The sequence below is a fragment of the Amphiura filiformis genome, chromosome 4, assembly GCF_039555335.1.
Source record: "Amphiura filiformis chromosome 4, Afil_fr2py, whole genome shotgun sequence".
NCBI classification, from domain to species: Eukaryota; Metazoa; Echinodermata; class Ophiuroidea; order Amphilepidida; family Amphiuridae; genus Amphiura; species Amphiura filiformis.
The window spans coordinates 46,813,995-46,834,660 of record NC_092631.1 but is presented as its reverse complement, the minus strand read 5'-3'; the positions used below and the strand labels follow the sequence as shown (position 1 = coordinate 46,834,660).

The following is a 20,666-nucleotide window of genomic DNA, read 5'->3' as shown; positions in this document are numbered from 1 at the left end:
TTAGAACGATTCCACAACAATTCATACCTATCACCTGTTTTATTGTATTATCATGTGAATTATCCCCTTGGTACCTTATGGAGGAAAGAATTTTATTTAATGAGGATGACTCTGTCATGAGTGATGTCATATTGCATGTTAAAATTATTGGTAAAATAACAGAGAAAGTACACATTTTGTGATATTGTTTTAGCTTGTTGGTTTCTGAATTTCTGGAAGTAAATTGAGAAATAAAATATTATTGACAATCGCTTTATACATTTTGTCATGCCAGTGTCTATTTATGTGTGTTTGTTGTTGCAGTATATTTTATTGTGTTTTGTGTTAAGGGGGTACTACACCCCTGCCTAATTTTGTGCCTATTTTTGCATTTTTCTCAAAAATTATAGCGCATTGGTGACAAGTAAGATATGTATATTATAGGGGCAAGGACTACAACTAATGCACTGGAAATTTTATTTCAGCACTGACAACAGTTGTGGAGTTACAGTCAAAAATGAGGGAAAACCAATATTTGATCAATAAATCAATAACTATTTTCCTTGAGTCGCTGAATTTTCAGTGCAATAGTTGTAGTCCTTGCCCCTATAATATACATACCTTGTCACCAATACGCTATAATTTTTATGAAAAATGCAAAAATAGTCACAAATTTACCACAGAGGTGTAGTACCCCTTTAAAGGAATGTAGTTGCACAGGTTTGTATGTTCCAAGCAGTGTGTTGCACATACAGTAAGCCAAATAATTAAGGTACCAGTTATGTTCTACCCCAGTGGTGGCACCAGGATTTTTTTTTGGGGGGCATTGGGGGCAAAGTGAATTTCAGGGGGGCAAAATAGACAAATTGCCGTAATTTACGTAATTTTGGAGGTTTTGCCTCAAAAGTGAGGAGGCAAACTGGGGGGGAAGAAAAATATTTTTGGGGTGAATGCCCCTTGCACCCCCAGTAGTGCCGCCACTGTTCACCACCTGTATATCCTAAACAAAGACAGATATATCATAATTGGAACCAGCAGCCAATAGCTACATCTTTTAGCTCAAATTTAAGGGGGTACTACTACTACACCCCTGCCAAATTTTGTGCTTATTTTTGCATTTTACTCAAAAATTATAGCACATTGGTGATAAGTAAGATATGTATATTATAGGGGCAAGGACTACAACTACTGTACTGAAAATTCAGCAACTCAAAGCAAGTAGTTATTTATTGATCAAATATTGGTTTTCCCTCATTTTTGACTGTAACTCCACAACTGTTGTCTGTGCTGAAATAAAATTGCCAGTGCAGTAGTTGTAGTCCTTGCCCCTATAATATACATATCTTACTTGTCCCCAATATGCTATAATTTTAAAGAAAAATGCAAAAATAGGCACACAATTGGGCAGGGGTGTAGTACCCTTAAGACTTCATTCATTGAAATTTTCAAGAAATAAAGACACAATAATTCAAAAACCCAAGGATGATGCCAATATTAAAGTTGCAGTTTGCTCCATTGCATGCCCTATTGATTTGTACACAAAGCGTTCACAAACAAGAGAACTAGCGCTGTGCTTCCATTGATTAGCACGTTAAAATTAGTGTTGTGCTTTCATTGATTAGAACACAAAAGTGCAACTTTTGATTTTGTTTCTTCATTAGGTTTTAGATCACTTTTTCTGTAATTCTCAACAAATTTCAACAAATAAGGTCTTAAAAATCAGAGCTAAAGAAAACAGATATTTGCTGCTTGTTTTAATCTTGACATATTTGTCTTTATTTATGATATAAAGGGGTGAACACAACTGGTACCTTATTTCTTTGGCTTACTGTATGTACCATACTCTACCACAACTGTGATATTAAGGGAAGGGGTATGAACGTTTGGACAGTATTTATTGTGGGACATTAGAGCACATCAGACATATCGAATTGCATTCTGAATACGAAGAATGGCCTTCTGATATCAAATAATTTTGATTTTTTAAATTCGCAATGTGATACACATTTTATGGCAAATGATTAAAAATTGATATTTTTGATATTTAACAGTACTCGAAGTAAACTTTATAAATCTGATGATTTCTACTAAAAGTGTATGTAGGTGGGATGAAAAGCCGACGATCAATTGAAAATTTTGACCTTTTCGTATTGAAGATATGGATTTTTTTCCCAAAACACCAAAAAAATTGATCTTTTGGGAAAAAATCCATATCTTCAATATGAAAGGTCAAAATTTTCAATTGATCGTCGGCTTTTCCTCCCAGCTACACACACTTTAAGACTATATCATTAAATTTATAAAATTTACTTTGAGGACTGTTATATCTCAAAATGTGAAAAATATCAAATTTTAATAATTTGTCATAAAATTTGTATTATATCGTGAATTTCATAAAATGAAAATTATTTGATATCAGAAAGACATTCTTCGTATTCAGAATGCAATTCGATAGGTCTGATGTGCTCTCATGTCCCACAAAAAAATGCTGTCGAAACGCACAAAACGCTCATTCCAGTTCCCTTAAGACCTTGTTTTCTTGCATTACTGAGTGCGTTTTATTATTATATCAGTCCATGTTATACTTTTCAGTGTAAAGATAACGTTAACTCTTCAGGGGTAGTGGAACCGGGGTGACATGCACCATTCTCAAAACTTAAAAATTCAAAAATTCAAACTCAAAAAATGTTTGGGGTGGCATAATTTTGGCTCAACCTTCAGGGGGCAAAATAAAAAGTTTTGTATTGTACAATATTTTGCCTATAATTGGGGTGAAAGGGGCTTTATTGTGAAAATGTGGGCGCGCAGCGCGCAAAACAATTATATTTTACACCCATGATCAGGTTGAATTTTGGTGCCAGGGGCTCCTTGCCCTTTTTCTTTTCCTGTGCCCTCCAGATTTTCTCTTCATTTCTTTTTTTGTCCGGGGGGCCCTTTTTTTTCTTTTTTTTGTCAGGGGTGGCACTCTGCCCCCCCCCACCCCCCTGCTGGCTACGCTACTGCCAACCTTACCTTACGTGAAGCTTGGCTTGCTCTGTTTCAGTGATAAGAAATTACCACCAGGCCCTTAGCCAACCCAGTCCCATTTGCAAAATATAGTCTGCCTCACAGCACACATTTGCCAATAAATCCAAATTGTTAATAAATGGTGCACCAAATGGCTTCAACTAGGGCTTCATTTTGAACAAAGTCCTAACTTCTGAGAGGCCACATCCCCCTCAGACACCCCTCGCAGTTAAGTTGTCCACATGCTACATGTGATGCTAACACTGCTAAGTCCACTTTTTAAAAATAGTCTTCCCCCCTAAATAATCAAGTAATCACACTTTTATCTGAATTGCAATGACTAAAATAAATTACTAGAGTGTATTCTCCTCTTGGATTCAATATTTTGGCCTTGTTCATTTGAAATTGAACCAACCAGAAAGTTTGCTCCCACAGTAAAGGATTGGGTGTGTGTACTGGATACATGTGCAGACCTTGTGGATTACCTGGTAGCACCAAGCTAACCACATGGGGAGATGATGAAAGTAAACTAGCCATTGTCTAAGGTACCCAGGTATTATTATCCGGGGGGGGGGGTCGCGCACTCGAATATGAATATGAAAGTGACGTACCTGTGGCCACCAACGTACGAAACTAGGTGTCTATCAGTGTAGAAAGTTTAAGAAAAAAAAGGGGTGTTGGCAATCAGTGTTGGCAATGTCAAAAATTGGGTGATTTTGATGGGAGCACCCAAAATGTCACGTCATTAACAATCAAAAACAGCTTTTTACCCTATTTTACAGTACAAAACTCTTTTTTTTTTTCAAAGTGCCCCGAACAGGGTCATTGGGTGTAGGATTTGCCAAAAATAACAGGTCTTTTCATGGGCACAAGACGTATGTCAATATATGGGAGTGCCTCCCCCGGATTATTATGTAATATCCATGTCCATATTTGTGATGAGAGACACCCGGCAGGAAGAGGCCTGAAATTATCCATTTATAAAAATGGCAATCTGTTCAACATTTTTTGGGGGTACCGGTTTTTTTATCTGACCGACCCTAATCTGGAAAAAAGGTTTTTTTTGTTTTGGTTAAAATAATACCAACCCTAATTTTGGAAGTTCCAGAAAAAGGTTTGTTTTTTCCTTAAAATTGTTGACGTCCTAAAAAGTTTTTAAAACAGTTTCTTCACACTTCTAAACTGTTTTAAAACATGCATGAAGTGGTATATACAGCCTGTCTCAAAATAAATTGTTCAATTCGAAAATACCGTTGTGACATGATGCTTACATCAACGTCAAGGGCGCAGTTTTAGCTCTCAAATGCCGTTTGTTCTGCTCAATTTGCTTGTTTTAAATGCTAGGCCTATCTTCAGTAGATATAGCGAAAAAGAGGTAAAAATAGAGAAACAGGCAGATGCGGAAAGTGATGAGCCGCTACATGATGAAGTAAAAATTTAGAGAAAATAATATAAAACATTACTTCTAGAAAGATGCAATGACTCGGGATGAGATTCTTCAGTAGCTATAGCCAAACAATCCTAAAACGCGCACGGTTACTCTACCCGAATTAAAATATCGGCATTCGGCCTATAGTGCCGCGCTAAAAAAAAGGGGGAAGAGGTAAAAAAGAAGCAGACAGATGATAATCTCTGCTTTATAAGTGCCGTTTTTAATTGTGGTCAGCTTCGTCATTTTTACATTTCTTGGTAGCTCTGCAGTCGGCCCAATGCCGAATTTTCTCTGAGCGCACAACCCCGTTCAATGCAGTTTTGCCATTTCGCGCCGTACTGAATCATTATTTACAATTCACATTCACAAGTTCTAGCAAAACACGATTTGCAACACTAAAATTGTTAATATTGTACCGATTTTGCACAATCTTTATGCAAAGTAGGGACTATAGGCGTGATAAACTTTTACCGGAAAACGCTTCACATGCGGATTTAGTGGTGGTATATGAACCCTAAAGCGATGATTTTATAGAATCATGTTACTGGTGTGCTATCTTCTGAAGCTCAAATTAAAATTTCAAATGTAGGCTACATTTTGTTTTGGTTTATAATTTTAATTGCATGTGGTTTTTTTGTTCTACCTACTGAATACTAGTATATAGCTGAAATAAAATACAGGCCTATATTTTCATTGTGCCCTGCGCGAGATATATATTTTCGAATCGAACTAAGGCCTACTTGTGCTATATCTGCTGAGAATCAAATTAAAATGTCCAATGTTGCGACATTTTGTTTTGGTATAATTTGGGACTATAGGCGTTAATTTGGACTGTACTGATGAGATTCTAAATGCTAGGCCTATCTTCAGTAGATATAGCCTATAGCCAAAAAATCCTAAAACGCGCACGGTTACTCTGCCCGAATTAAAAAATCGGCATTCGGCCTATATGCCGCGCTATTAAAAAAAAAAAAGGGGGGGGGAGGTAAAAATAGAGAAACAGGCAGATGATAGTCTCGTCATTTTTACATTTCTTTATAGCTCTGCAGTCGGCCCAATGCCGAATTTTCTCTGAGCACGCAACCCCGTTCAATGCAGTTTTGCCATTTCGCGCCGTACTAAATCATTATTTACAATGCGTGCTAGGCAATAGTTTTTTTGTTTGTTTTTTAAATATTAGGCCTATTATTATTTTTTTTGCTTGCTATCTTCTGAAGATAGCAATTTTGAATCAACTTCGTCATTTCAACATTTCTTTATAGCTTTGCATTCGGCTTAGTGCCGATTTTTATACTACTAGAAAATGTGGCGAGACATGCCGTAATTTGCTCGATTCTGGTGCCGGTGTCTATAGAGCTCCTGCATTGATTTACATGTGTAATATTAAAATTGAAATATCTCAAGAACCGAATACCGTATGACGCTGAAACAAACTTTGAAATAAAGCTTTTACATTTCTCTATCTGTTTTAAGAAGCCATTTTGGTGTTTGTCGGATTCGTGTGATTTTGCTATCAACTGCAGATAGCTCAAATTTAAATGCCCGTTGGTTGTCGTTTTTGTCTGCTGAACGAGATAAAGGGTACATATCACAAAAAGGCTTTCCAGAGATTTTACGTGCTAAATAGGGGTCGATCGCGTTTTGGCCATAAGTCGAGTTACGTCCAACTTTGAAATATATACTTGATATCATCTTAACCAGAACAAAATTCTGCATAACATATCTGAAAATGACACCAAATTTTAGGTCTACTTTTTGAGAAAAATAGGGCTATATAAAAAGGCCCGATTTTCCCGTGTTTACGTCCGACTGCTAACCGCGTTTTGACCTCGTGTGTTCATGCGCTCATCATCGTAAACATCACTCAAGTTTTTTGCGTTTTCTATTCAAATTAGTAGAGATCACATTCACAAGTTCTAGCAAAACACGATTTGTAACACTAAAATTGTTAATATTGTACCGATTTTGCACAATTTTTATGCAAAGTTGGGACTATAATAGGCGTGATAAACTTTTACCGGAAAACGCTTCACAGGCGGATTTAGTGGTATATGAACCCTAAAGCGATATTTTATAGAATCATGTTACTGGTGTGCTATCTTCTGAAGCTCAAATTAAAATTTCAAATGTTGCTACATTTTGTTTTGGTATAATTTGGGACTATAGGCGTTAATTTGGACTGAACTGATGAGATTCTAAATGCTAGGCCTATCTTCAGTAGACATGGTAGATATAGCGAAAAAAAATCCTAAAACGCGCTCGGTTACTCTGTGCGAATAAAAAAAAATCGGCATTCGGCCTATATGCCGCGCTATTAAAAAAGAGGTAAAAATAGAGAAACAGGCAGATGCGGAAAGTGATGAGTCTGTAATATCGCTTTAAACTTTCTGATCGGGACTGATGTATTAGAAAGAAAAAACTCGCCGCTACATGATGAAGTAAACATTTAGAGAAAATAATGTAAAACATTACTTCTAGAGTAGAAAGATGCAATGACTAGGGATGAGATTCTAAATGCTATCTTCAGTATAGCCTATAGCCAAAAAATCCTAAAACGCGCACGGTTACTCTGCCCGAATAAAAAAAAATCGGCATTCGGCCTATATGCCGCGCTATTAAAAAAAAAAAGGGGGGGGAAGAGGTAAAAATAGAGAAACAGACAAATGATAATCTCTGCTTTATAAGTGCCGTTTTTAATTTTGGTCAGCTTCGTCATTTTAACATTTCTTTATAGCTCTGCATTCGGCCAGAATGCCGAATTTTCTCTGAGCGCGTAACCCCGTTCAATGCAGTTTTGCCATTTCCCGCCGTACTGAATCATTATTTACAATGCGTGCTAGGCAACAGTTTTTTTAAATTTTTTTTTATATTATTATTATTATTATTTTTTTTTTGCTTGCTATCTTCTGAAGATAGCAATTTTCGTCAACTTCGTCATTTTAACATTTCTTTATAGCTTTGCATTCGACCTAGTGCCGATTTTTATACTAAAAGAAAATGTGGCGAGACATGCCGTAATTTGCTCGATTCTGGTGCCGGTGTCTAAACTGTCTATAGAGCTCCTGCATTGATTTACATGGGTAATATTAAAATTGAAATATCTCAAGAACCGAATACCGTATGACGCTGAAACAAACTTTGAAATAAAGCTTTTACATTTCTCTATCTGTTTTATGCCATTTTGATGTTTGTCGGATTCGTGTGATTTTGCTATCAACTGCATATAGGCCTAGCTTAAAGTTAAATGCCCGTTGGTTGTCGTTTTTGTCTGCTGAACGAGATAAAGGGTACATACCACAAAAAAGATTTCCAGAGACTTTACGTGCTAAATAGGGGCCGATCGCGTTTTGGCCATGAGTCGAGTTACGTCCAACTTTTAAATATATATTTGATATCATCTTAATGAGAACAAAATTCTGCATAACATATCTGAAAATGACACCAAATTTTAGATCTACTTTTTGAGAAAAAATAGGGCTATATAAAAAGGCCCGATTTTCCCGTGTTTACGTCCGACTGCTAACCGCGTTTTGACCTCGTGTGTTCATGATATGCGCTCATCATCGTAAACATCACTCAAATTGTTTGCGTTTTCTGCTCAAATTAGTAGAGATCACATTCACAAGTTCTAGCAAAACACGATTTGCAACACTAAAATTGTTAATATTGTACCGATTTTGCACAATTTTTATGCAAAGTTGGGACTATAGGCGTGATAAACTTTTACCGGAAAACGCTTCACAGGCGGATTTAGTGGTATATGAACCCTAAAGCGATATTCTATAGAATCATGTTACTGGTGTGCTATCTTCTGAAGCTCAAATTAAAATTTCAAATGTTGCTACATTTTGTTTTGGTTTATAATTTTAATTTCATGTGGTTTTTTGTTCTACCTACAGAATACTAGTATATGGCTGAAATAAAATGCAGGCCTATGTTTTCATTGTCCCCCGCGCGAGATATATATTTTCGAATCGAATTAGGCCTACTTGTGCTATATCTACTGAGAATCAAATTAAATGTCAAATGTTGCGACATTTTGTTTTGGTATAATTTGGGACTATAGGCGTTAATTTGGGACTGTATGAGATTCTAAATGCTAGGCCTATCTTCAGTAGAAGGGGGAGGGCAAGGGGTAAAAATAGAGAAACAGGCAGATGCGGAAAGTGATGAGTCTGTAATATCGCTTTAAACTTTCTGATCGGGACTGATGTATTAGAAAGAAAAAACTCGCCGCTACATGATGAAGTAAAAATTTAGAGAAAATAATGTAAAACATTACTTCTAGAGTAGAAAGATGCAATGACTAGGGATGAGATTCTAAATGCTATCTTCAGTATAGCCTATAGCCAAAAAATCCTAAAACGCGCACGGTTACTCTGCCCGAATTAAAAAAATCGGCATTCGGCCTATATGCCGCGCTATTAAAAAAAAGAGGGGCGGGGGAAGAGGTAAACATCGAGAAACAGACAGATGATAATCTCTGCTTTATAAGTGCCGTTTTTAATTTTGGTCAGCTTCGTCATTTTAACATTTCTTTATAGCTCTGCAGTCGGCCCGAATGCCGAATTTTCTCTGATCGCGTAACCCCGTTCAATGCAGTTTTGCCATTTCCCGCCGTACTGAATCATTATTTACAAATTGAAAATAATGATTCAGTACGATTGTATTGTACAATAGAATTAGGCCTACCGGTCCTATCTACTGAAGATCAAATTGAAATTTCAAGCAGTAAGATTTCTTTTAAACCTGTTTATTTTCTGCTTGCTTTAAAAACGTTTATTTTTGACCGTCATAATTATGGGAAATTTCTTTGTTTTCAGTAGACAGCACCACTAACACGGCTTTAAAATAATAAGATACCTCGTTGACAATATCCATTTAATCTGAATTAGGCATCTCTTCAATAGAGGCAAAAACACGTGCATGTAACAAAATTATAGGCCTATCGAGAGAAAATATCATAACGCTAAAGAAATTTTAATTTGATCTTTAGCAGATCATTTTAGCACCGCTATTACAACAGTAAAAACATCGATTTATTTCGTTATAGGAAATAACAAAATGCATTAAATTTGAGCTATAGTAGATAGCAAAAGAGCAAAATATTGATTGAAATAAACGAAATGCTGTCATATACAATTTATAATTTAATAATATTCTGACTTAGGATTGTGAACAAAAGTTTTTAAGTATTGTCATTTTAGAAATTGAGAAAGGTTGAATATATTTTGATAGGCCTATCTACTGATGATAGCATTTTTAAACCTAATGAAATAATACAAAAAAAAGAAGGGAATCGTAAGACTTAGCATGAGACGAGTCAGACAGATCATTTTGTATATTTTTTAAAAATATTTCATGTTTGTTTGTCTGTCTGTCTGTCTGTTTGTCTGTCTGTCTGTCTGTTTGTTTGCTTGTTTGTTTGTTTGTTTTTTGTTTTTTTAACTAACCAAGATTCCATTTAGGGTGCGATTTGCAAATCACCCGCATCATCTTCTGTGAACACGCGCGAGCCCACTTACGGCATGCATTATTTACGATCTGCATCATTTTCTTGGAACACGCCCGCAAACGGATATCTTCTGAAGATAGCATTGCGGGCCTAATAAAACATCAGAAAATATTTTACAAATTTAGAAAACATCTGTTAGGAAAGTTTGTTTTTGATGTGTTTTGTTTGTTTGTTGTTTTTCCGCTATCTACTCAAGATTTTACTACCGCCATTGGTAGTGGCGGCGCCACGGGGGGGGAAGGAATCACCTCCAGTCATAATTCATGGCTAGCTGTTACCCACCCAGTCAAAACACAAAATTACGAACAATTTTACTTCCCCCCCCCCCCCCCGAAATTCACTTTGACAATAAGATGTCATGATTAATAGTATCAAAGGCCTTTGAAAGGTCCATGAAAATACTTGCAGTATACATATTTTCATCAATAGCCTTATTTGTCCCTTTAATACCGTACATTCTAATACAGCCATATACGTAGAATCTTTATGACGAGACCCATATTGTCTATTGTACAGTAATTCTTTGGCATTAAAAAATTTAGTACATCTTTCATGAACATTTCTTTCAAGAATTTTGGACAAGGCCACACAGATACTGGTCTATAATTGCCAAATGATTGTGGAGAGTCTTTCTTAGGCTATTTTCAAGACATCAGGATTTAATATTCCTTCTGTGAGAATTTCAGTGGCAACCAATTTGCCACGTCAGACTATTTGATCATAACCTGGACTTTTTCTATTGCTCAAATTATTAAGGGATCCAAAATGAGCGTTTATTGCGTTAATTTCGATAATATTTTTTGTGGGACATGAGAGCACATCAGACCTATCGAATTGCATTCTGAATACGAAGCATATCTTTCTGATATCAAATAATTTTCATTTTTAAAAATCACAATATAATACAAATTTTATGACAAATTATAAAAATTTGATATTTTTCAAATTTTTGATATATAACAGTCCTCGAAGTAAATTATATAAATCTAATGATATATTCTTAAAGTGTATGTAGCAGGAGGAAAAGCCGACGGTCAATTGAAAATTTTGACCTTTCATATTGAAGATATGGATTTTTTCCCAAAAGACCTAATTTTTTTTGGTGTTTTGTGAAAAAAATCCATATCTTCAATACGAAAGGTCAAAATTTTCAATTGATCGTCGGCTTTTCATCCCACCTACATACACTTTAAGTATAAATCATCAGATTTATAAAGTTTACTTCAAGTACTGTTAAATATCAAAAATATCAATTTTAATGATTTGCCATAAAATGTGTATTAAATTGCGAATTTCAAAAATCAAAATTATTTGATATCAGAATGACATTCTTCGTATTCAGAATGCAATTCGATATGTCTGGGCACGGTGCTCTAATGTCCCAAAATAAATACTGTCCAAACGTTCATACCCAGCCCTTAATAATCTTCAAGATTTCATTTTCTTCAGTCGGTTGGAAAAAACAAGTAGAGTTATACATCTATTAATTAGATATTCATCAAACTTTTTGCCTTGATGTTTTATAGAATCAGTGGAGCAATGCTGGCAAAAAACCCTCATTGAATGTGTTTGCTACTTTAGTGGGGGGGGGGGGGGTCGTACAAACTTCAGACAAGATGTCTTTTGGACATCTGAGCAACCTATTCAGAATTTGCCACGTATTTCGCATATTATACCAAGTTGTTCAGTTGAGAATTGAAATAATTTCGTTTTGCCTTCCTTAATAAGGACTTCAACTTGTTACGATAGGCCTACATCTTAAATGTACATTTGCATCAGTAGGTTTTTGGATTTGTTTTTTGAGAAACTTATTCTTTCAACGAATACATTTCAGCAGAGACTCAGTCTCTGCTCAGTAACTTAATTTGAAGAGGCTTTTCAATTGATAAACCAAAACACAAATAATATATATTTAAAGATAATAAATAATTTTGTATCCCCTTCTTTCTGTTTAATGCAAAGTCATTTTACTTGCAGCATCAATCAAATGACATCAGCCTCAGATGATTCTTGCCTGTCCTTTATGGTGTTTATATGTCCTTTAAAAGGGGTATGTCCTTTATAAATACGAAAGCTAACTGGATTTAGAGTGTCAGCTCTGTATATAACATATATAAGCGTTTCTATGATTAGTAGAAATTTAACCCTTAAATCAATAACTTGTAAAAGAAGCAATTAATTATTTGTAGCACTCAAGTAGTCAAGCCTATCATAACCTATACATACAAAATTATTGAAATTGAAAAAAATATTTAAAAAAGCACCACAATTTGATTATAAATCCCTTTTAATCAATGTTACCTAGAAACATTAAGACAAAAAAAACCATGGTTGACATCCTGACGTTAGCGTTTACATCCAAGGACTTCCTTACGTCATTTTGCTGTGTCACATGCCGGTGCACGATCACGATTCGCGTTCATGGGGAGGTGTGGTAGACAACATACACAGCACAAGCTCGGAAAACTGTCTTTCTATTGACCATTGTTGACATCGTGAAAAAGCAGAAGTATTAAAATCCTTGACCTAATAAAGTATAAATTGAATTTGAAGTAAATGCCACTGGTATTACTACTAGCTTTGCGAGTCTAACTTAGTAAGCTTACTCAAATCAGACACATAATCTGCAATCATTTGTCAATTGATCCAATGGATCATTAAAATTAATGAAAACGTAAGCATACTTTTTAAATGAGTTTAAGACATTATTCAGTTCTTTCGCTTGTGGGATTTCGTCTATTGCGACCTTCAAAATCAACCGATATGTCAGGAGTTGATCTGGATAACAACACCAGAACCCGCTGCAACGTTAACAACGTCAAGTCGGCTCCAGAGTTGGGTGAAAGTTTGACATTTGAGGATCCTGAGGATCACACACGTTTTTCAAGGTATGCCTTCGTGTAGACATAGCTTTTTGTACAGTTATTAAAGTTATAGTCATGATAGTTCAAGAGTTTCAGAATGCAAACATTTACCATACTCATAATATTCCATGCATGCATGATATTTGCAAAATGTTCACTACCGAGTACCGAATACTATAATCAAATTATAGTGGGAATTTCAATTGAATGAACGCAGCTTTCAATAGCGTGACGAATTTTTGTGTACACTGTGCGATGTACGCCAGCGTGTGCGACTGTGCGTGAGTAACGCGGAAGTGAATCCAACCATGCCAACGCACTCGTGATTGGCTAGCATTGTATCCAAGGTCGTGCGTTCACGTTGTAGTTTGAAATACGCAATATACGATCGCGGTTGGATCGAGTGCAGCTGTTGAAAGCTGAGTTCATTCAATTGGAATTCTTACTATAAGTATTTCTTGGCCAAACTGGAACATGCGTGCTGCATGCATGTCGTGTACAATGTACTAAAACGTTTACGCAGTGTAAGGCGCGTGTATACTTTCTTTCTTCCAGTTTGGCCAAGAAATACTTAATTTAATTATAGAAATTCAATTGATTGAACTTCCAGCAGCTGCACGATCCAACCACGATATGACGATAGTATATATCGATCGCATAAAATATTACAAACTACAACACAAACGCACAACCTGTTGGATACAATAATTAAAATACTTACCAATCACGATTGTGTTGGCATATTGGATTCACTTCCGCGTTTATACGCACACCAGTGGTGTCCATGGGGTGGCTTGGGTGCTGAAGCCCCCCTGTACTTTGTTAAAATTCATTAGCCATTAAGCCCCCCGCATAACTATGAAAGATCCTGCACACGCACAGGCATACATGTATGCTGGCGTATATAGCTAGCATAGTGTATGCCAAAATTATAGCTGAGAATCCATTCTTGCAACAAGGAAATGGTGCTTTAGAACACACAAACTCATGATATGCATGGTGGGGATGGATAGGCAGGCATAGGGTAGGCGGGATCTGGATGTTATCCTCTATGATAAACGGTTACCTGCATGAAGGCTGTCAGTGGCGGCTGGTGGATTAAATTTTTGGAGGGGCAAAATTGGTGGTATTTAAGCGGTAGACGGAAGTTGTTGGTGAAAAATAATTTGGGTGATCAATGGACTAATATTTGACTTTGCTTATGCACGGTGATGAAAGAAAGAATGGAAAATTGTATAAAATTGTTTAAAAATTGAATTATACATAAAATTTGTTGTTTTTCGGTTGCTAGCAGAGGATGTTTAAAGACATTCCCATGACCCAATGGGGTTTCTGACCTTGGTATGTCTGGTTTTTGTACACATGTGGCAAGTTGACCATACTTTGCATTGGGATTGTGTGCAAATATCGGATGTTTTCATCCTATTATTTAACATTGAAAACATCGAGACTTAGGAATAAAATTAATGCAGTGGGACAATATGAATGTTTCCTGTAAGAAAATCAAATATCAGTCCTAAGTCTCAACTATTAGCTCGTTGGCTGCAGTTTTAAAATGACCATTTTGTGTGTGTGGCAATGGGGACTTTGCCTCTAAAATTAGGTTATATTGGTCAAATTTCCCAATCATAGTGCATTGTAGGAATGCCTTTAAGCCTCCTCTGGGTTGCTAGCGCCTGATATATTTTTTTTTTGCTCTTCACTTTTTCAAACCATTGAAAATAAATTTTGGGCAACCATTCACAACTTCCGTCGGCAAAAAATGTTTCTGTCGGTACATTTACATGTTGTGCCCTCTCAGTTCCAAAATCCTGGGTATGCCACTGATTCCTCATTCGTCCCATTTATATACATTCCAGTTGCTAGATGCTCCGGGCAATAATCATGATCATACATGTAATACGATTGGTGATCTAATACACATATTGTAGGGAATGAAGTACATGTAGCAATTTTCTTTGTTTTACCTGAGCATTAATTCAGCTTGAAATTAAAATGGGGACAATATGATAAGAGAAAACCCAACATTTAACCCAACATTTAAAATCTATTCTTTGCAAATCACACATTATTGCTTTAACTTTTCATTGAACCACAATAGAACTATATGATTATAATGAGCCAAAAGTACTTGCAAATCTAAATATGTACTGATTGCAATTAACCCCATTATAATTGTTATTGCAGTGGGTGGGTAAGATGGTGCCCCACATCACCTGGACAACTCCAAGAAGCAGAAGAAAAACTTCTAGGTTGTAAGTACTCAGTACTATTTAGCTTTAAATGTGTTCAATCTGTCAATCACTGATTATATATGGCCTATCTTGTCTCATTTGAGTTAAATCAAGCTCCAAAATCTAATGGCCCGCCGGGTCAATATTGTTGGAAGTTTACTGGCCCAACAACTCGTAAACAAATCAAATCAGAGTTTGATTAACGTTATCTCTGATTTTCACTAATTGAGGACAATATACCATATATGATTAACTATGTGCCAAACTATTTATAATTAGAACCTCAGCTGGGTTGATGTGGCAAATGAGGCTTCTCAGATAAGTATTACTTTTCTGCTTTAACAGTCCACAATCCCTCAAGTAGGCCTACATGTATGTATAAGACATTACAGCTATGTCAGTGCAAATAGCAATCTGCAACATTTTGTGCCTTCCTAATTATTTGTTTGTTTTTATATATTCATTCATTAATACATTTGCTTCTCCATTTATTTACAGCGTTGAAACATACATATGAAGGCAGATATGTACCTATTAATAGTGAGGACAAACTATGGACAATTTCCCTGAATCCATCTCAATCCAACAAAACCCCCATTGTACTCATCCATGGCTTCGGTAGTGGTGTCGGACTCTGGTCTCACAATCTCGATGCTCTCTCTACAAGACGCCCTCTACATGCATTTGACATGCTTGGATTTGGGCGTAGTTCCAGACCAAAACTCCCCTTTGATGCTGAACTTGCAGAACAAGAATTTGTGAATGCGATTGAAGCATGGAGACAAAACATGGGGATTGAAAAGATGATTCTAGTCGGACATAGTTTTGGCGGATACTTAACGTACGCTTATGGTATACGACATCCTTCAAGGGTTAGCCATTTAGTATTAGCAGATCCCTGGGGATTTCCGAAGAAACCAGATGAATCAGATCCTGAGAATCAACTCCCATTGTGGGCTCGAGCGATTCGTGCCATGATTTCACCATTTAACCCACTGTCAACCATCAGAGCAGCTGGTCCATTAGGTAAGGCCTGTAAAGTATACTACTCTAAAATTGCCATTAGCAAAACTTTAAGGGATCTGGAATGAGCGTTTTGAGCGTTTTGACAGCATTTTTGTAGGACATGAGAGCACATCAGACATATCGATTGCATTCTGAATACGAAGAATGTCTTTCTGATATCAAATAATTTTAATTTTTGAAATTCACGATATAATACAAATTTTATGACAAGTTATTAAAATTTGATATTTTTCACATTTTTGATATATCAGTCCTCGAAATGAATTTTATTAATCTAATGATATATTGTATATAAGTGTATGTAGGTGGGATGAAAAGCTGACGATCAATTGAAAATTTTGACCTTTCATATTGAAGATATGGATTTTTCCCCCAAAAGACCTAATTTTTTTTTGTGTTTTGGGAAAAAAATCCATATCTTCAATACGAAAGATCAAAATTTTCAATTGATCGTCGGCTTTTTATCCCACCTGCATACACTTTAAGTATAAATCATCAGATTTATAAAGTTTACTTCGAGTACCGTTAAATATCAAAAATATCAATTTTTAATCATTTGCCATAAAAATGTGTATATCATTGTGAATTTAAAAAAAAATCAAAATTATTTGATATCAGAAGGACATTCTTCGTATTCAGAATGCAATTCAATATGTCTGATGTGCTCTAAAGGACAAGAAACAAAATGTTTGGAACTTTCAAAAGGTGTGTAATACATAAATAGTATTTATGTCTTTCAAAATCAAGCTATTTAAATCATGTTTTTGTTATGTGTTAACAGGTCCACGTCTTGTGAGAAAATTCCGATCAGATATGAAAAGAAGATTTGAGAGCATAATAGACGATGATACTGTGTGCAATTATATCTATCATTTGAATGCACAAACACCCAGGTGAGTGGCTAATAAAACAGAGATGTAAGACTTCCGGAAATTTCCGGAATTCCGGAAATGGGGCCCAAAACAAAATCTGGAAATGTAAAAAAAAAAAATTAATAAATTTTTTTTTTTTTACATTTTCGGAATTGGATGATGATAATTTGTCATAAAAAGGGCAATTTTTTATTTTTTTGTGAGGGGGTGAACCCCCTAGGGGCTCTGCCCCATGGACCCCTGTTCCACGCCTCACCTTCGGCTTGCATGATTTTCAGGTGGATCATTACCTCGCTTACATCTCTGATAAAAGCTGGCAGGGATTATCAAGGGATTCACGTAAAGTAGTTCCTGTGCACCTAATTATTTTTCAGAACTAGCCAGCTTACATGTAATTTGTGTATGCATACTTCTAATGGTTATCAGCTAAAAATTTAGGTTTGCCCATCTTTTTAATAAAATTGCCTGTCCTAATTTAACATCCTTAAACCCTGTAAAATCTAACCAGACTTTTACAGCCTACTAGTTCCGAGAGTTCAAATACATGTTATATATTCTATGTTAGAGCTCCTGGTTAGTGCTTCATGCTAGTAATATGAAGGGCGCTGGTTTGAATCCGGCCAGATGCACTGGGTTTATTTTTTCATTGTTTATGTACGCTAGCTGCTCTGAGTAAAGATTGAAATTTGTTCATCCTTTAACCCAGAGAACTAAGTTTAATAATTTCATAAATGTATATAATTATGTTGATATATCTGTAAAGTTAATTTTGCCTGTCCATGAGTAAACGCCCTGGTAGACAGACAGCTACAATCCAGGAAAAAAAGGTTGGCACACTTTGCCTGTCTTTTGGTATATCTCTTCCCCCGCTCCCCAATTCAATGTTGGACCAAGTCATGTTGTCAACAGGTCCGTGAGACCCTCCAACATTGAAAAATGGGGAGTGGGGAAGGGTGAGATATAGGGGGGGGGGGGGGGGGGGGGCTGTACTTCGCCTATATTGCATGCATGTTTCACTCGCCTCTCCAATTTTGATAGGGCAAACATTTCCATTGTTTAGTACAAGTGTGCCAACTATTTTTTTCCTGGATTGTAGCTAAGATATTAATGATCCACTGAGGTACACTGCTGCCCAGCTACTTTGTGGCTAATCTAGAGGTGGTACCAGTGCAGTACCAATCCAGTACCAGTGTATGTGCTACTGTATAATGTGATTCTAGAGTACCTACACAGGTATTCTGGATAGCATTGTACCTCTGGGCAGCAGCAATAGGAATCTTGCAGTATATAATAATTCTTATCCAACCATTTCAGTTCTTTCTTTTGTTTATTTTTCTAGCGGGGAAATTGCCTTTAAGTCAATGTCAACATCATTCGCATGGGCGGTCAACCCTATGATAATGCGTGCTACAGCTGTACCAGCTCATGTACCAATCACTGTGATGTATGGATCAAAATCATGGATGGATATAGATATGGGCAATGAGTTGAAGTATAGAAGACAGGGTCAGGGGTCAGAGGTCAATGTACATGTAAGTATTGTATGATGTCATTTTAGCCCATGTACCAATCACTGTGATGTATGGATCAAAATCATGGATGGATATAGATATGGGCAATGAGTTGAAGTATAGAAGACAGGGTCAGGGGTCAGAGGTCAATGTACATGTAAGTATTGTATGATGTCATTTATTTTAGCACATGTACCAATCACTGTGATGTATGGATCAAAATCATGGATGGATATAGATATGGGCAATGAGTTGAAGTATAGAAGACAGGGTCAGGGGTCAGAGGTCAATGTACATGTAAGTATTGTATGATGTCATTTTAGTGCATTGAAAACTGCTTTTTACTGTTGTATTTATTTCATCTTCTTTTTCTTCATCAAGATAATAGAAAATGCACTTCGCAGCCACATGACTGAATTATCTACTTTGTACAGATAAAAAACAATTTGAATTTGAATTTAAGAAATGGTACCTTAGAAGATACATATATACAACTATGTACCATAAATCAATTAAATAACACTAATCAAAGGATGCATAATAAAGATTCACTGGGTAAATTCATCAACCAAATTGCCAGAAAATAATGACAATACAACAGTCAAACCTTTGTTATATGGCATCTCAGTATGTTGTCTGAATAGTGTTGGAACGCCATGGACACAACTGATGTAAGGAAGTTGATATAAGAAAACCCAGCTGCAATAAGATTAGATTCATGCAGCCTATTAGACATGTATCCCAATCAACCTACCCTAAGATAAACCATTGCAACCAGGATCAGATCTCTGATGTTTTTTGCAAGTATAGAGGCCGTCAGTCTTTCGCCATCTTGTGGGTACAAATGATCTGTGTGTTCATGTGTTGGACACTACGCTCAGGGTGCAGCTTGTCACGCAGCTGTTATCACGCATCAACGCGCTGATTTTTCTGTTCACGCATGGAGATCGAACGACCACCGCAGCGTGTACCCACAAGATGGCGGCATATGACGTCATGATGACGGCCTCTATAGCAAGAAAATCAAGCAAATAAATTAAAAAGGAAACAAATAAACCAACGAGTAACATGATACTGAATTGTATGCTCTTTTTTTCTTCCATACAGATTCTGAAAGGAGCAGGACATCATGTGTATGCAGATAAAGCTGGCATGTTTAACGCGCTAATATATGATCTATGTGATAAGGTAGATTAGGAAAATGGTTCAGGTTATTTAGAGGGTATCATGGTGTAGATTTTTCATCCATTTAGTTTAGAGGACTTTATTCCTGATTCATTTGAAAACATAGCGAAACTTTTTGAAATGGTACACAATGATTTTTTAAACCAAATTTGAGATATATACCAAAATCACAACAATCAGTAGCTACAATGTTTGTGCCAGTTAGAAGGCTATTAACAAATTCGTTGTTACCAAATTATAATATTGTTCTTGTGAAGTTGTATGTGGTCTTACCTCAAGATACGTTATAGTTTTTGGCAAGGTTCTTCAGCGGTCTGCCGATTTTACGCTATTAACGGCGTAAACACGAAAGCTGTGTGACGTTGCCTTACCTAGTTCTTTTTACAGCATAATCAGAAAGAGCAGTTGGACACCGCTGAAGGACCCTGCCTAATACTGTAAGATATCTTATTGTTTTCATTAATGACTTGCCTGTGTCAAGTCATGCATTCATCTGGGTGGAATGTTTGGCGAGTGTAACACAGGTGTTAAAACTAAAAGCCTTTATGCAGATTGCAGACAAACAAAAGTGGATCTGACTTACACATGATGATGTTGGATACACCTAGCTGCAGTGGCATAGCCAGATTTTCGGAATGGGGGGGGGGCACAAACTTGTGAATGTACTGACAAAATATATGTTCTTGCGCCAATGATTGTTCTTGATCCAAGTATGTCCCCCTCCCCACCGCTCAGTGCCATACTGGCCAAAAATTGAGAATTACTTAACCGGAACAAGTGCATGGAGCACACAAAATTTGCAATATTAATACTTAAATGTGCCAAAATTAAGTTGTTTTTGGACTGAAAACAAAAGTTAACCAAGTTATATATCATTTTAAAGTTTGTGATCCAGAGATTATGAATCTGGTCATAACTCCAAAAAAAAAGCAACTTCCCACTCATTTTGTTGGAACATGTCTCATGTGCAACACCATGTGTGAAGAAAATTAAGTCATTTATTCTCCTTAACCCAAAACTTGGGTGTTAATTTTGCCAAACA

At 36.3% G+C, this 20,666-nt stretch overlaps 1 protein-coding gene across 1 annotated transcript; it reads left to right on the top strand.

Moving 5' to 3' along the window:
• The first annotated feature begins 12,106 nt into the window (after positions 1-12,106).
• LOC140150957 ((Lyso)-N-acylphosphatidylethanolamine lipase-like) lies at positions 12,107-20,217 on the top strand. Its single transcript, XM_072173117.1, has 6 exons — positions 12,107-12,820; positions 14,984-15,051; positions 15,529-16,056; positions 16,838-16,949; positions 18,268-18,460; positions 19,547-20,217. The coding sequence occupies exons 1-6, from the start codon at positions 12,624-12,626 to the stop codon at positions 19,634-19,636; spliced, it is 1,188 nt and encodes a 395-aa protein (XP_072029218.1). The 5' UTR covers positions 12,107-12,623; the 3' UTR covers positions 19,637-20,217.
• Positions 20,218-20,666: the final 449 nt, after the last annotated feature.

Bases quoted from the DNA above. Each gene is read 5' to 3' on its own strand.
- LOC140150957 (XM_072173117.1), top strand. From the start codon at position 12,624: ATGAGTTTAAGACATTATTCAGTTCTTTCGCTTGTGGGATTTCGTCTA. The intron at 16,057-16,837 runs GTAAGGCCTGTA...ATGTGTTAACAG, and splicing joins CAGAGCAGCTGGTCCATTAG to GTCCACGTCTTGTGAGAAAA. The intron at 18,461-19,546 runs GTAAGTATTGTA...TCTTCCATACAG, and splicing joins GGTCAGAGGTCAATGTACAT to ATTCTGAAAGGAGCAGGACA.